This window comes from Pleuronectes platessa, chromosome 4 (genome assembly GCF_947347685.1).
Source record: "Pleuronectes platessa chromosome 4, fPlePla1.1, whole genome shotgun sequence".
NCBI classification, from domain to species: domain Eukaryota; kingdom Metazoa; phylum Chordata; class Actinopteri; order Pleuronectiformes; family Pleuronectidae; genus Pleuronectes; species Pleuronectes platessa.
The window spans coordinates 30522851-30541187 of record NC_070629.1 but is presented as its reverse complement, the minus strand read 5'-3'; the positions used below and the strand labels follow the sequence as shown (position 1 = coordinate 30541187).

Genomic DNA, 18337 nt, shown 5'->3' with positions numbered 1-18337 from the left:
CGGGACGGGCTCTGATGTTTGGACACGAGTCAGCTGTGAGGAGTTACTCCTCAGACACAAGCAAGTGGTCATCGTATTGAAACTGAGTGGAACGGCCACGACAATCCTCCACTACGACTCTGCTGCTGTGAATCCTGAAGGGAACGTGTTCAGGAACCAGAGAGTTCACAGTAAGAAGTGAATGTGAAGAACGATGAGTCACGACCGGTGAGGACGGTCACATTGTAAATAAAGATGGACGACGCATCTTCAGTTTCTCTCATCGTACAAAAATTAAGCAAAAATGTCTTGCTATGTAATGATGTATAATAATTTGCTGTCAGAGTTTGTTCAGTGGAGTGGAGCCAGAGGAATCGAGGTCCCGCCCACACACGCTCTTACCCAATCAGGAGTCAGCCTCAGCTGTCAATCATGACGTCTGTTTTTATATCATCTAGGGATGCACCGATATATCGGCCGAACATCGGTAGCGGCCGATATTTGCCTCGTTTACTGATATCGGCTTATCGGTAATAAACTTGACTTTCACCGATATCATTGGCCGATGTTCATATTTGTGGTAAAACCGCTGGGCACGTGCCGCGGCTGGGGGAGCAGTCGCTCCGTCGCCCTCCTCTCCGCGCCGCCGGAGGCTCAGTGTGCGGCACCGGGAGGTCCTCATCCGGTGGCACCTCACGGCGCCGGCGCGGAAGGCGGGCCGTTGGAGGGGACCGGATACGCGGTCAGCGGCGGCCACTCTGGACGCGTGTCGGGCCCTTCTCGCGGATCACCTCAGCTACGGCGACCGCTGGGGGAACCCTCCGGCTGGCGCCTAGCAGCTGACTGAGAACTGGTGCGGACCAGGGGAATCCGACTGTTTAATTAAAACAAGCATCGTGAAGGGCCACGGTGGGTGTTGACGCGATGTGATTTCTGCCCGACACTAAAAACAGGTCAAACTGAGGAGGGCTTGTTAAGTTATCTTGACTCACGCAGTGTAACTTGGTGTAAAAAGTATGAGCGTAGCGTCTGTTTAAGTACTTTATTCTCATGTGCATCGGCTCTATTCACCAGTCTCATGCACAGGTAACAAGGGAATTGACAACATACGTTATACACACAGAAGCCGTAACACATCTAATAAACGGGCAATATTGCTACCGTAAATCAATGAGAAGAGCGTTCTCTATAAAGATACTTTAACAGGGCTGTTTTAGACAGGGTAACAAGGTGCTGTTTTAAATTATCCTTGTGGTATTTTGACCAAAATATGTTACAGACATTTCATTAAGATCCCAAGGAACCATTTCAACTTGCGGTAAAATGGGCATAATATGTCTCTGTTAAATAAAGTTTAGTTAAATCAAAGATTGTTTCATAAATCTGATTCAATTTGTGCTCATTAAAAGATAAGAGTGATGAATAGTGCTTTTTAAAAAATGATTTAATTATTTTTCTGGCACAAAAGGGTGAATGAATAACAACAAAAAGAAAATAAACAAATATCGGTATCGGCTATCGGCCAGATTGTTATTTTAAATATCGGTATCGGTATCGGCTAAGAATGTCCATATCGGTGCATCCCTAATATCATCAATAACTGATTCAAACCAAACTGATGAGAAACACATGAACAAACATCAGAGAGAGAAGAACGACCTGAAACAACAGAAACATCTTTACAAACATTTATTTAACGTCTACTTTGTCTTTTAATTTGGTCCATGTCCCATCTGCTAACATGGAGGAGGTTTATGACCTACACTGCAACCAGACACCAGGGGGTGATACAGAAACTTTGATTCCATCTTTATTTACAGTCGGTCAGTCGCCTCTAAAAAGTGCAGCAAGAAACTGTGAATCAAGACTTCATGTTATTTATTCCTGGGCTGAGGTGAACTAACAGGTCAGCTCTGGAGGTCAGAGGTCATCAGGGTCTCAGGGGGTCCAGGTGACGGCCCTGACGAGGGTCTGAGCAGCTCGCTGGATGTCCTGGTCCTCCTCTGTGGCCTCGCTCTGCCTCTCCAGCAGGGGGAGCTGCTCCAGCAGGAGGCGCCGGCCGTCTGGAGCCTCAGCCAGCGAGGTCAGCGCCCGCAGGGTGTACACGACGAGGGCCTTCCTCCTCCGCCTCCTCTGCGCCTCCTCGTCTTCCTCCCGTCTCTGGTTGGAGAGCAGGCGGAGGAGGACGGGGACGACGTCCAGGTCCAGACACTGCTGCTTCCCTGCAGGAGGACGAGGGGCTGAACTGAAGTCAACTACAACTCCCAGGGTGCATTTCACTGACAAACTCACAGACCTTCACAGTCAGTTACTGAAGCTAGAAATCCAACCAATCAACTGTGTGTGTGTGTTTGTGTGTGTGTGTGTGTGTGAGTGAGTGAGTGAGTGAGTATGTGTGTGTGTGTGTGTGTGTGTGAGAGTGTGTGTGTATGTGTGTGTGTGTGTGTGTGAGTGAGTGAGTGAGTGAGTGAGTATGTGTGTGTGTGTGTGTGTGTGTGAGAGTGTGTGTGTGTGTGTGTGTGTGTGTGTGTGTGTGTGTACCTGCAGTGATGATCACTGTGTACATGATGACTCCTGCAGCGTTTGCCTGAATCTCAACGTCTTCTTCCTGCAGCAGCCCAACCACGACAGGAAGTACCGCCTTCTCACACACCTGACACTTCCCGTCCTCAGGAACACTGAAACCAAAGAAAACAATCAACCAACCAACCAACCAACTAACCAACCAATAAACCAACCAACCAACTAACCAACCAATAAACCAACCAACCAACCAACCAACCAACCAATCAACCAATCAACCAACCAATCAACCAACCAACCAACCAACCAACCAATCAACCAACCTACCAACCAACCAATCAACCAACCTACCAACCAACCAACCAACCAACCAACCATCCAACCAACCAACCAACCACCCACCCAACCATCCAACCAATAAACCAACCAACCAACCAACCAACCAAACATCCAACCAATAAACCAACCAACCAACCAATCAATCAACCAACCAACCAACCAACCAACCAACCATCCAACCAATAAACCAACCATCCAACCAATAAACCAACCAACCAACCAACCAATCAATCAACCAGCCAACCAACCAACCAACCAACCAACCATCCAACCAATAAACCAACCAACCATCCAACCAATAAACCAACCAACCAACCAATCAATCAACCAACCAACCAACTAACCAACCAACCATCCAACCAATAAACCAATCAACCAACCAACCAATCAACTAACCAACCAACCAACCAACCCACCAACCCACCAACCCACCAACCAATCAATCCACCAACCAACCAACCATCCAACCCACTAACCCACCAACCAACCAACAATCCAACCAACCAACCATCCAACCGACCGACCGACCGACCGACCGACCGACCGACCGACCGACCGACCGACCGACCGACCGACCGACCGACCGACCGACCGACCGACCGACCGACCGACCGACCGACCGACCGACAGCAGCTGATGGCCCTCAGTACCTGAGGGCCATCATGGCTGCAGCCGCCTCTCTGCGGACGCTCAGCGAGCGGTGGGACAGTTTGTGTCCAACCAGCGAGACGCCATCAGAGGACAGAGCTGGAAGAGCGTCCAGCCTGGAGACGCAGCTGAGGGTAGAGAGGAGGAGCACCTGCACTTCCTCTTCCTCCTCTTCCTCTTTGAGCTTCAGCATCAGTTTAGGAACCAGAGACAGGAGAGCGTCTGCACCTGAAGGAGAACACAGGTCAACCAACAGGTCACAGCTCATCATCTGCTCTATATACATATATAAACACAAATATATAAATACAGAGTACCAACTGTATGGAGGACTGAAACTGACAAAACAAAGATTTAAAGAAAATAAAAAGTGTTTGAAACCTTAAAACTCTGCAGAGTGGAAACATATTTTAGAAGAAACAGTGGTAATAGATCTTTAGATTTTGTGAAATATTAATAACAATATTACTCTGTCGTGGTCTCGGACAGCGAGGGGCGAGCGTACCTGCAGGCAACAGGGTGAGACGGTTCAGGACCCGGTGGACGTTTGTCCTGCAGGAGGACGATTGGTCGTCCAGAAGCTGAGAGAGGGGGGGGAGGAGGGAGGAGGAGAGCAGCGCCTCCCTGAGGCAGAAAACAAACATGTCACTATCTGTAAAGTTGATCTGATCCATCACTACACAGAAAGAAGATTAGATCTGTGGACTTTACTGTTTTCATGAGGTAGATATTGACTCTAGTTGTGTTTTATTTCAGCCACACAGAGAAACTATGTTAATTCACTTTGATCATTCACTTGTTCTAGAGATGAATGTATTTGATGTGATGAAGCTTCTGAGCATCTGCTCAACTCTTATTAAACATGTGGAGAACAAACATTTGTTGGGACATGGTGTTTGTGCAAACCACAGGCCTCCTTTCAGTCAAACTTGAAACAAACATGCCGCATGTGCTGGAGTGGACTCAATCCCCCAAGATGCCACAGGTTCCATTGATCTTAGAAAGTTAAGGAACTCAGTCTCCCATAGGATGTAACAGGATGCTGCATGTCCTGGGGTCTGGACAATATCACACAAAGGTGTCAAGAACCACCAGGGTCAACTCCTATTGGTCACTCCGGTCCAAGACCTGTGAGGTCATCGGGGCCAATATAAGGAGAGGTCTCCCCAAAATCTTGCTCTCTTCTTCCATCCCGCCGAGGGCAGAAGGCTGCTCAAGCTCTCTGTCCAGCTTCCTTCTCTATCCAACCCACAACCGGAGGTCAGAGGTGCAGCTCCCAGCTCACCCCTCTCAAGGAAATCTCCTCGCCCTTCAAGCTCTACAAACTCCTCGTAGCGACGCGATGTCCTGCAGGAGAACTTCAACCAGCATCTGAGCACACGGCTCCACAGAATCGCGAATGCAGAACTCTACGACCACAAAGCCAGGAGACATCACAGAACTGCAAACTGAACAGCAACTTCTTTTCCTCTTTCCCTCGGACTGGTAACATAATCTGGGCTTAATAATTATACATGCTAAGCAAGACTGTTTACTCAATTCTGTGTGTTTACAAGTTTGATATATGCTGTGACGTTGTAGGTATAAGTTAAATGAAGGTTAATGGCAGTTAGGCTCGCCACAGGCTTTGTCCCTGACTCTATCATTATCTGATTACCATCCACACAGACACGCATAGCATCTCACCAAGTTAAACCTTCCCCCTGTGCCGTAAAGCAACGGCCATAAAGCAACCACAGAAGAAGGGGGGGCTCTTATCTTAGGGACCATATTTTTTAAAGCATGCTAATTTACATTCACACACACACTCACACACCTCCTTGTTAGTTAGTTTGATTGTTTAGTAATTTGTGTTTTTATACTTTATCATGTTAATAATAAATGTTCTTCTTTCACAAATGTTCTGTCATTAATATTGCATAAGTGAATTTTGCCAACCGTAACACTGTTAAGAACTCCATAACCTTCCCTGTTCATTATATAATCTTTAATGATAAAATATTGAGATTTCTAATTGAACTAGATCTAAATGAGACTGATCTTAATCAATAAATTGACTATCTTTTCCCTTCAATGAAGGGTGGTGCCCCGCGAGAACTTTAACCAATTAAAGTTATGATTTAATATTAATATTTTAAATATTAATGTTTTATATTTTATTTTGATTACCAAATTTATTGAGTGCATAAAGGCACACCATTCTATGTTAACACTTTTTAAGCACTATTGCACAACACATCATTTGAATCCAACTCTATATAATCACAACCATCGAACACAATTTCTCCAACAAGAAAACTACACATTTCTCAAATGATTCTTCAAAGAACAAAACCCCAATAAAGGAAATCAAGTTTGACTTTTAAACAAATTACAATAGGATATTCTTAAAAATGCTCTGATACTGTTCTGTAAATACTTTTATGTTATTATTAACATAATTTATCTCCATTACTTATTGCTTCTTACTGTATATAGTGTCTTACTGTATATATTGTTGTTTTGTTTTTATGTACAGTGCACCAACCACACCATGGCAATTCCAATATATGCAAATATACGTGGCAATAAAAAGAATTCAGATTCTGATTCTTATTTATCTAAGTTTATCTGAGCTTATCTGAATTGATCTGAGTTTGTCTGAGATTATATTACATTTATATTTATTCATATGTGAGTCTACCTGCCGACGCTGTGGCCGCTCAGCAGGTGAAGCAGTTTGCAGGTTTCTCCTCTGACTGACGGATCTTCATCCTTTAGCAAAACCTTCAGCTGCTCCAAGAAACCTGCAGAAGAAGAAAATCATGTTAGTACGACAAAGTGCACAAGAAAATTCAGCCTCATTTACTCCAAGAATCCAAGGAGTCAGTGACGCCCCCTGTTGGTCAGTGAGCTGCTGCTCTGAGCCTCAGCTTCACGTTGTGTCCAGCACCATCATGCTGTGCTGTGCGGTGCTGTTGACTCAAACATCACCAAAAACAGCCCAAATTTAAGGAATTAGAGAGAGAGTGGAGCAGGACAGACTTTCAGCTACTTTTTGTGTGGCTAGACAAATCGGCACAGTCTCTCTCTCTCACCAACCTGGATCATGTTACAAACATGCATCTTTTATAAATGTCTCTCGAGACTAGGCACACATTCAAACCCTGATTACTGTGACCTCCACTGACCTCCACTGACGGTCTGGTGGAGCCGCTCCGGGTCCAGCATCAGGCCGCAGAGAGAAGCCAGAGCCCGGCGCCGGCTGCCGCTGCCCGGCTGCTGCAGCTCCTCGAACAGCCGCGGCACGGCCCGGAGCCCGAAGGCCACCGGAGCCCGGCCCGGGTCCAGTTGATCCCCTGTGTCCCGGGACATTCGGCACGTTAACCCTTTGATACACCAGCTCTGCTAACCCCGTCTAATGCACAACATGGGTCGGAAATGACCGGTATTAATTTCCTGTGTTGTTTCATCATGGCTGGATGTTTCTTGGCTTTGTTCTTTTATAGCCTCTTCTTCCTTCCTCATTTAGGAGAAGGCTCCTTTGATGACATAGAGGACTCGTTCTGTATGTCATCAGAGGAGCCGTCTTCATGCAGCAGGGCTGAATTCCAAGCCCCTCCCCCCCCCCCCCCCTTTCGAACGTATGCCTAGTGCTTGCTGCCGGCTCGAGAGACATTTATAAAAGCTGCATGTTTATAACCTGATCCAAAGAGAGAGACTGCCAATTTGAGGGAGAGAGAGAGAAACCGTGGGGAGCCGATCCAAACAGCCAGCAAAACAACAAACTAAATCATATCGATCACAAAGGCTAAAGATAAATCCGACTGGCTACTGGCTTGTATGGCTGTCTACAGACTGCCGTGTGGCCTGCTCAAGCAGCAGCCGACCGGATAAGGATTTGGACGATAAAAAAGTTAATTATGATTACCTGAAATACTGAATGATGAAATTCATTCACTACAAAGATACAGACAATAAAAACTGAGCCGGGTCACTTTTGACCCAGGTTGTGCATCAAAGGGTTAAGACTACTGATGCACGGATTTATTGGCCTAACATCGGTAGCGGCCGATATTTGCCTCGTTTACTGATATCGGCTTATCGGTAATAAACTTGACTTTCACCGATATCATTGGCCGATGTTCATATTTGTGGTAAAACCGCTGGGCACGTGCCGCGGCTGGGGGAGCAGTCGCTCCGTCGCCCTCCTCTCCGCGCCGCCGGAGGCTCAGTGTGCGGCACCGGGAGGTCCTCATCCGGTGGCGCCTAAAAGCGTCGCTGGTGGGGGGGCTTTCTTTCTCTTGGACCGCGGGGCGGTGTCCATCGCCGGCGCGGAAGGCGGGCTGGTGGAGGGGACCGGGTACGCGGTAAGCGGCGGCCACTCTGGACGCGTGTCGGGCCCTTCTCGCGGATCACCTCAGCTACGGCGACCGCTGGGGGAACCCTCCGGCTGGCGCCTAGCAGCTGACTGAGAACTGGTGCGGACCAGGGGAATCCGACTGTTTAATTAAAACAAGCATCGCGAAGGGCCACGGTGGGTGTTGACGCGATGTGATTTCTGCCCGAAACTCAAAACAGGTCAAACTGAGGAGGGCTTGTTAAGTTATCTTGACTCACGCAGTGTAACTTGGTGTAAAAAGTATGAGCGTAGCGTCTGTTTAAGTTCTTTATTCTCATGTGCACCGGCTCTATTCATCCGTCTCATGCACAGGTAACAAGGGAACTGACAACATACGTTATACACACAGAAGCCGTAACACATCTAATAAACGGGCAATACTGCTACCGTAAATCAATGAGAAGAGCGTTCTCTATAATGATACTTTAACAGGGCTGTTTTAGACAGGGTAAAAAGGTGCTGTTTTAAATTATCCTTGTGGTATTTTGACCAAAATATGTTACAGTCATTTCATTAAGATCCCAAGGAACCATTTCAACTTGCGGTAAAATGGGCATAATATGTCTCTGTTAAATAAAGTTGAGTTAAATCAAAGATTTTTTCATAAATCTGATTCAATTTGTGCTCATTAAAAGATAAGAGTGATGAAGGGCTGAACATTTTTTAAATAGTGTTTTTTAAATAATGATTTAATTATTTTTCTGGCACAAAAGGGTGAATGAATAACAACAAAAAGAAAATAAACAAATATCGGTATCGGTATCGGCTATCGGCCAGATTGTTATTTTAAATATCGGTATCGGTATCAGCTAAGAATGTCCATATCGGTGCATCCCTAGTTAAAACACATCAGCTTTATTTTCAACCAAATATTCCAGAGGCGTCATCGTCTCTAACGCTCAGTTTCCAGCCTCTGGAATCGTGTGTGTGTGTGTGTGTTTCAAATCTGTGGACGAACACAAGGTTGTGAGTCTGTCGGGTTCAGAGGTTGATGAGGACATTTTCTTCTTGTTCTGTGAAACTCAACTTGTTTGTGTTTGAAGATTCCGATCAAACGACTCAGACTTGTAAGGTTTTCATAGTTTCTCTTCTCGTTGCTGTTCATCTGTTCGTCAGCACGATCACACAAATGACCGAACAGATATTTCACACACTTTGCTCTTGCACTTCACTGCTGTGTAGTAAATGTCTGATGTGATAAATGACAAACTGAAACAAAACCATAGTCTGAACTCAAACTCATTTTGATTTGGCTTCAAGGACCAGAGCTGTCCACATACTTTGGCACAGTTGCATTACGTCTATAGTTTGAATCTCGTTGCTCTGCAGGTTTATTGATGATACATTTTCTCCAGTCCAGTTTCATGAGGTCATCTGAGGCATCTTCATCACTCCGTCATCATCATCACTTCGTCATCATCACTTCCCCTTTCTCTAAACTCCGCCCCCACTCCCCACCTGACATGAATCCTTTCACAGAGTCAAACCTGAAGTCTCTTCTTTGTGATGTCACTGCTTCACACTCAGACCACGCCCCCTGCAGAGATTCCCACAGTCCATCCGTCTCCAGTCCACCGGCCCCTCAGGTCGTCCCGACCAATCACAGCTCTCCTCCCTGTGAAGCCTCATCAGACCAACATGGAGGTCAGGACGTGGTCCGATCTCCAGACTCAGGCCTCGAGGTGACACCGGAGACGCCCCCCCCATTCATAGCAAACCCTTACCCCGCCCCCGTCCTCCACTCCTGTAAATCTTTTAACGCTGTCTTTGTCTCTAAGGTCGTCAGAAAGTGACCAGTGGTGGGGTCAAAGGTCGTCAAGGGATGCAAACCGCTCTCTGAATGTGGGCCGTCCCAGCCCGTCTGTCCAGGGCCAGCTGGGGGGGTGCGGTGGGCAGAGGTTGGTTCAGGCTAGCGTGCGAGCCACAATATTGCTACGAGACGGGCATGCTTATGACGATGGTGTTGCTGTTCGCCATCATCCTCCTCCTCTTACCCCTCCTCCTTGTCCCCATCCTCCTTAGCAGATGGGACATGGAACAAACTAAGAAACCAATGTAGATGTTAAATAAATGTTTGTAAAGATGTTTCTGTCATTTCAGGTCGTTCTTCTCTCTCTGAGGTTGTTGAAGTGTTTCTGATCAGTTTGGTTTGAATCAGTAATTTGATGATAGAAAAACAGGCGGAGACGTCATGATTGACAGATGAGACTGACTAAGAATTGGTCAAGGATGTGTATGGGCGGGACCTCAATAATGAGGCTCCACTCCACGATCACTTCTGCACAGACTCTGACTACAAATGATGTCATCACCAAAAGATGGCAGCGTTTGTATACGATATTTTCATAAACTTTAATTCTACACAATATTAGAAGGTGAAGATGTGTTGACCATCTTTATTAACAGTTCTGTTTACGTCCACACCAACACACCTGAAAACACGTCACATGACCGTCTACGTCTACTGGTCATGTGATGTAAACAGGAAGTAGATTGTCTCTGCAGCTGGTTGCTTAGTAACAGAAACTCCTCTGAAGGAGGAGCATTGATGGTGAAGTGTTACTGACAGGAAGTGTAACTGACAGGAAGTGTAACTGACAGAAAGTGTTACTGACAGAAAGTGTTACTAACAGGAAGTGTAACTGACAGGAAGTGTTACTGACAGAAAGTGTTACTGACAGGAAGTGTAACTGACAGGAAGTGTTACCGACAGGAAGTGTAACTGACAGGAAGTGTTACTGACAGAAAGTGTTACTGACAGGAAGTGTAACTGACAGAAAGTGTTACTAACAGGAAGTGTAACTGACAGGAAGTGTTACTGACAGGAAGATTTACTGACAGGAAGTGTAACTGACAGGAAGTGTTACTGACAGGAAGTGTAACTGACAGAAAGTGTTACTGACAGGAAGATTTACTGACAGGAAGTGTAACTGACAGGAAGTGTTACTGACAGGAAGTGTAACTGACAGGAAGTGTAACTGACAGAAAGTGTTACTGACAGGAAGTGTAACTGACAGTAAGTGTTACTGACAGGAAGTGTTACTCACAGGAAGATTTACTGACAGGAAGTGTAACTGACAGGAAGTGTTACTGACAGGAAGTGTAACTGACAGGAAGTGTTACTGACAGGAAGTGTTACTGACAGGAAGTGTTACTGACAGGAAGTGTAACCGACAGGAAGTGTTACCGACAGGAAGTGTTAGCGACGCTTTGTGTTCACCGCTTGAAGTCAAGTCATGTGACTGATGAGAACCAATCAGGAAGAGAACGTCTGTGTCATCGTTTACTAAAGTCTCAGTTTCTGTTCAGACTGAAACGAGACCAGTTCACACAAGTCTCTGATTCAGAGGCTGGAGACTCCATCAGGCGTAACAGTAGTAACAGGGATAGTTTCAAAGCAAAACTGAGTCAGTGTGGGCGGAGCTACAACAACTACAACGTGTTCATGAGATGAAGGAACGTCTCACACAGTGTGACCGTGAAGTGTGTGAGTGAGTGTCTTTGGAAATAATGCAGGACTACACACGCTAACTTCCATTAGTTATTTGATGATACATAATTCTTTTTTTCTTCCTCCAGTTTCAGCAGCTGTGGAATCTGAAGTTTTGACTTGAGATATTTTAGGTGCAGAATCTCTCTCACAATCCAGTTTGATTGAAAAGATGAAATTACATTGATATATTTTCAGTGTAAAAATAGAGGAGAAACAAAGAACAACTTTTACAAACAGTTTCTGTGCTTCAACACAGAAAGTGGAGAAGGTTTTTTTCATCAGGACATGTTCATCTCTCTGACGCAGCCTGAACTTTCTGCTGTCATGACACCACAGAGTTCTGCACCTGTTTCACTCTAGTAAAGTTCCTGTTGTGTCTGACAGGAAAAAATCGATGTGCCAGAATGAAACAAAGCCTGAAGTGAGTCCTTCCTTCAACTTCACCAAGAATGAGGAAAGAGATGAGCAGGAAATAATTTGTGCAAATAAAAGTGAAAGATAAGGCTAGAAGGAATTTTCTAGTCTTATCTTTCACTTTTGATTACACTGCCAAGAAATTTTGAATGTGTGCCAAGTGCTTGCTGCCGACTCGAGAGAGTATATTATAAAAGCTGCATGTTTATAACATGATCCAGGTTGGAGAGAGAGACAGACCGATCCGAACCCTTGGGAGTCGATCCAAACAGCCAGCCAAACAACAAACTAAAATAGTAGCGAACGCAAAGACTAAAGATAAATCCGACTGGCTACTGGCTTGTTGTATGGCTGTCTACAGACTGTCTACAGACTGCAATGTGGCCTGCTCAAGCAGCAGCCTAGCTCCTCATAAGTCTGTGAAATAAAAACACTGTGAGAATCCCAAGACTTTGCCGAACACACAGATATCTTTTTTATTGGTTATAGTTAAGAAATGGGACCATGGGAGCATGCTAGAAAATGTTGACTTTCAGGCACCTTCCAGAAATTTCATCTCAAAATTAGCATTAGACCCAATGGACATTTCTGTGACGTCCATTTGTGGCTTTGAGAGCCGCTTAGTCACACAAACAGAAGGTGAAAATCTGTCCTGCTCCACTCTCACTCTAAATGGGCGAGAGACCTTGACTCCCATTTATTTTGGGCTGCTCGGGGCAATTATTGAGCGAGCCGTTTGGCGAATGTCTGAGGAAATGTCATAGCAAACCATTCCCGACTGAGCCGCACATTTTGATGTATTTGTGCATGATTCTGAAGAAGTAGTCAAATAATAAGTATGCAGAATAGTAATATATAATAAGACAACGATCCACCAGCAAAGTTTCAGTTCACATACGTTTTCTTTCCACACTCAAATGAGACTTTGACCTTTCAAATCAAATCAGCTTCTCTTTGTGTTATAATCAACACCCACTCATGTTGACTTGACTCAGTCGGCGTCCCGACGCTGCTCAAGTTGTCCCCTCTGGGTTTTTCCCTAAAAACAGACCAAGCCCATCAGAGGTGTGTTTCTCTGTCAGGGATAAATTCACAGACTTGTGAAATTCTGCTCATACTTCACTCCTCACCACATCTTCACCTTCACCTTCACATCTGAAAAGGATTTACATTTTCAGGTAAGTCGAACAGGAATTCCAGAATTCTCTGCTGCTGAGTTACAGCATCTCTGTAATTTTAGACTTTATACCAAGGGTAGGCAACCTTTACTATGGAGCCATTTTGCCCCCTGTTTCTCCAAATTAAATCTTTCTGGAGCTGCAAAAAATATTTGATAACACAGCTTATAAAGTTATACATATAGTTATACAATATATAAAAACTAAAGTTTCTTGCATTTATTAAATCATAGAACAACAGCAATAAAATGTCAACAGTTTTATAATTTAAACTCTTATGAAGAGGAGAACATAATACATGTGTAGGCCTACTTTGAAATAAAGGAAACACAGAATTATGCTTTTTTTGCTCATCTCCAGCTTGGTACTTTTCAGCACATCCTGTGTGCTTGCTCTGGAAAGGTCTTTAAACATTACATTTTTTGTTGTTTGCTAATTCCTCGCCACATATCAAGCATACAGGTAAACCTGCATCGTTGGCAGTGAAAGCAAATTAATCTGTCCACGCAGAATTAAACTCTCTACTTCCCTCCCAGACTTTTCTTTTGGGGAATTTAATTTACCGTGGTCGGTGGTCGGACACTACAGACTAGCAACCTGCAGGGAAGAGCGCCGGGCCAGAGACTATTCTATTACTTATTGACTTTCCATGGACATAATTTCCGTCTGCAATTTCTTCCAAGGAAAATTATGCAAATCAGTTTCCTGTATCTTGATTCCAGTATCAAATTAATCCTACAGAACCAGTCTGAACTGGCTCAGACAAACAGACTTAGTTCTCCTGTATAAGATCCTTGCATTTGACTGTTCTCCATCTTCACTCTGAGATCCTTGTGACTCTCTGTGTTGATCCTTTCTGCAGAAAGCCCCTATTAATATACACAGAAATGAATTTATTTGTGTTCCAGCCTCTTGTATTTCCAGATTTCCATCCCACAGACCTTTTGCTTAATTCTCTCTTTTCAAAAGGTTTAAGATCATTGGCGATAGTTGCAGTATATGCAAATATGCAGCTGTTGATATAACAAGCAGTTGGCTTAAAGGGATAATTCACCCCCAGAGTACTTTTACTTCTGCAGTAACAACATTTATTAATCAGTTTATAATCCTCAATAGAGTTTATAGGATAATATGATGTTATAGGATTTCTGTGCAGGTTGATTTCTAATTGCTGATCTTAATGTTGATAATATTTTGCAGAGTGATGGCGGGACGGAGGCAGACCTGGAAGACTCTGTTCCTCCTCAGCCTCCTCAGCTTCAGTGCAGAGTTGGGTAAGAGACATTTCATCAGAAAGAATGAGGAAATCAATTTGTTCCACACAACAAGGAAACTGTAACATGATCCAGAGCAAAGTGACAGAATGTTCCTGGTAAAAGATGAGGGATCGTTTCCTTCTGTGAGCAGCACGGTGAAGATGTGTAGGTGCTACTAGTTTATCAGCTTCAGCAGGTGCCCTCATGTTAGACGTTGTGTTTATATGTGTGTATGTAGAACATCTTTAATGCACCTTGACATATTCCCAGGCACAGGGAGTGAGTCAGATCAATGATCACTCAGAGAAGTTATTGAATCCAGTGAACATTCATGATTGTTATATATTTGACTGGCCAGCAATATTTTTTACCACAAATAGGAGATTTTCTAAAATAATGTTGGGGATGATTAAATGTTGTTTGTACTCTCCAGAGGTGAGAGATGAAGAGTGGGAGGAGCTCGGACCGGACCTCGCTGCACTGCACCGTCTGAGGAACCTGCCTGAACACATGTTTCATGAACGGCTCCAGGAGTCTGCACTACAAAGGTTTCTCACGCACCCCCCTACAAGCGGAATAGATAATGCACTACAATAATTGTATTAAATGTTGTGACACTGTCTAGTGGTGCTTTTATATATTTAATGTGGAATCTTTATTTCATTGACAGTGTCACTGGAGACAGACGGGACAGAGAGGGGACAGACAATTTATGAGCGAGTGGGCGGGGTCGGAGCCCCGGGACCCGGGACCTATATACAGTCTATGCCCGGGACCGGAGCACTCGCTACACACACACACACACACACACACACACACACACACACACACACACACACACACACATACACACACACACTCGCCCGCTCCTGGTATTTCATGATGGCCTGATACGGTGATGATTAAAAAAATTAACGTGATGTTCACTCACATTCATCGTTACGTTCACGTTAATAATATGAAAACTGATTTGATAAGTTCAGCGTTCGCGAAACATATGAACACCACTGTACTGTACAGCCACTGCAGAGGGCTGAAGAGCCGCGGGTGGCCGAACCCTGTGTGGAACCGAATTTCTATGGTGTGTTGGACGTTTTTGTGGCAGCAGTGTCCATCACTTTTAGCTGTCCCCTGGAAACACTTCCGTTGTTTTTTCTCCTCTATTTGCAGCGCGTTTCTCTATTTGCAGCGCGTTTGTCTATTTGCAGCGCGTTTCTCTATTTGCAGCGCGTTTCTTAAGTTGCTGTTTGTTGAGCTCTCAGGGCCACCATAATGTAGGGATCAGTTCAAAGGGATAGTTCAAAAGAAAATCATCTACTCCCCACTACGATGGAGGGAACAAAGTGTTTATCAACCATTCGACTGGAAACGACGTCATTTAAACCAAGTTGTAACCCCTGAGAGTCAATAGGAAGTGGCTAAGCTATCGGACGTTAGCATTTCCAACCGTCCCTGAATACATATCATCAGAAGACATCAGCGGACTTTAGGCTGATTACCCCCCCCCCCCCCCCATCTTCATAGTGATGAGTAGATAATGAGGGGATTTCATTTCTAGTTGTAATATCCCTTTAAAACCAGCAGCGACATTCATGATGTATGTTGATACCAGAATCTGTATTTTTATTCTGATCTAACTACTTTCTGTCTGTTCATTCATTATCTCTTGTTTGATTTATTTTCTAGGACTTTGAAACTTTCTTGGATGGTTTTGAGGAACAGAAGATACAAGATCGGCTGATCAGTGCATCTGAGATCTCACACAGCTACAGTCAAAAACTTCTGGTCATGACCGACAGAGACAAGTCAACAGAGGACAGAGTCCAACAGGAATACAGCCTGGATCCTCATTACTCAGTGATAGTCAGCAAGGACTGTCTGTTCAATGAGTCCTGTTGCCCTGAAGCAGACGGCTACACCGTAGTGCAAATATTTGGAAGTTTTTCAGAAGATGGACAAAGTGTATCTGGGCTTTCTGGCTCATCTCTTGCGGAGCTGATGTTCAAACCATCACTGACAGGATCTCCAGTGTTCTCCCTTAATGGAAGCACGTCCACACACTTCCAGCAAAACTTCATGCGCTTTTTTCAGATCCGTGGAATCAAAGCAGTCTTAGAAACCAACCAGGACAATCTCCAGCTTTACCAGGTCATGGATCAACCCGGCTCCGTTTCCAACTACAGAATTAAAAAAAGACCAGTTGATCACACCACCCAGTACGACCACCAGCAGATCATCATTATGGAATCTGATCCTGTGGTCAGAAAAGCTGCAACTTTTCTTTATGAGAAGCATCCAGAGGTGAGCTCTGTCTACATTCTGGATGAAAACCAAAGACCCAAACTGATCCGTGGGGCCTCTGTGCCTCTCTCAGAGGACAGCAGACTGGTGCTTGTCGGTCATGGGGCGAAAGACAATTCAGGAGAGATGAGATTGTCTGGGTACGGAGCCCAAGATGTGGCCAAAGTAATTCAGAGGACCTCCAGAGTCAGTGATAAGATCAAAACAACAAGTGTGGTGTCATGTGAGGTCGGATCCGATAAAGTCTTCATCCAAACCCTGCTGACGGAGCTTCATAAGAGCAGCATTGAGACAGAGCTGCACCTGAGGGATGCTGTGACCCAGGTCCTGCACACGGGACAGAAAATCACTCAAGAAATCTCTCCAGACGGAGTGAAGTGGCGTCACAAAGACGACAGCACGAAGGTGGTGGCAAACCTTGATAGAAACGGAGAAGTAATTATTAGAAATGAGCCTGGCAGCAAAGGAGAGGCAGTGTTTACCAATGAAAGGAACTTTCTGATGGACAATCGTCAATCAAAGTCGGTTTTGAGCTACAGAGACAAGTGGCCAAATGAGCCGAGGAGATTTATTCCCCACAATGGAGACTTTAAGACGTTAAGTGATGGCTTATATAAAGTTGAGGCTCTGACTTGGGGATTATTTCATTCTGATCAGCCCCTTCCAGAAAAGGTCAATTTCCAAAACTTGCAACAGTTAGAGAGGCATTTTTTAATTGGGAAAAAATTCAGAGATAATAATGATAAGGAGAAAATAAGTTGGATAACAGATGAGCCAGAACTAACGAAAATTCTTTCCAAGTGTTATGAGATTAAATCAGGCAAAGATGTTAGAAGTATCATCCGTCACTATGCAAAGACGGGAGAAAATGTGCCCACATACCTGATGATCAATGACTGGATATTAGAAATTAATCCTAAAAATCTGTACGTTCATCCAGTTGGAAAGAAGCTTGACAGCAATCGAATGGGAAATGAGGAAACAATTGATGACGTTAAGGATTGTGTTACTGAACAGATCGGCAAAGAAAGTTACAACGAAATGAAACCTAAAATAGGATCAAAGGAGACATATGTTGTATATGTGGAAGATACTTTGAAGGGAGTTTACAAAAGAAAAATATCTAAGAAAACAGATGAAAAAGTACGACAAACTGAGCAAAAAAAAATTCTTTCCACTGAAGCCTGGTCCACCACATACTTCACGGCCTCAGTTATATCTGAATCTGCTAGAAATTTCCGGACATTTCCTCTGACTCTCATGGCTCTGGATATGGTTCAAAGCCCAAATACAAAGGAAGCTGGAGTGAATTTCTTTTTTGATGAACACCCAATGGCAACAGGAGGGAGTTGGATTGACCCAAAGAGTCGTGGATTCAGTGGCTCAGCAACAGCGGATGTAAAGAAATTTGCTAAACTAAAGACAGTCCTAGAAAAAGAGCTCCATCTGTACAACTTGTGGTTTGAGAATGTTAAAGAAAGGGTTCTGTCTCGGATATTAAAGGTTGCTGATAAATACAAGGTGATTGAAAATAATTCACCTGAACGAAAAACCATGTTAAAAGATTCTGACTTTTATGAATCAAAAGTAGACAGAGTTTGGAATCAACCATCTGGGGCCTTAGGAGGAAACGCTGACGGCCACGTAACATCACAAGACTTAAAATCTGCCTCAGAGTTGGAAAACTCCTTCAAACTGGATTCATATTATTCAAGGGCATCTGCGTCATTAGCTGAAGAAATCCACAGCCGGCTGAAGGAGAAATATGGTGAAACTCTGGCGGGACTTTATCTCAAGGAAGGTAGTGACCGAATAGAAAAGGGAC

General features: G+C 44.4%; 1 protein-coding gene across 1 annotated transcript; it reads right to left on the bottom strand.

Annotated features, from left to right (window-relative positions):
* Nucleotides 1-1683: 1683 nt before the first annotated feature.
* On the bottom strand, nucleotides 1684-7024 carry LOC128438734 (radial spoke head 14 homolog). Its single transcript, XM_053421406.1, has 6 exons — nucleotides 6660-7024; nucleotides 6173-6275; nucleotides 3995-4113; nucleotides 3492-3717; nucleotides 2521-2657; nucleotides 1684-2201 (listed from the first exon to the last, which is right to left on the bottom strand). The coding sequence occupies exons 1-6, from the start codon at nucleotides 6841-6843 to the stop codon at nucleotides 1918-1920; spliced, it is 1053 nt and encodes a 350-aa protein (XP_053277381.1). The 5' UTR covers nucleotides 6844-7024; the 3' UTR covers nucleotides 1684-1917.
* Nucleotides 7025-18337: the final 11313 nt, after the last annotated feature.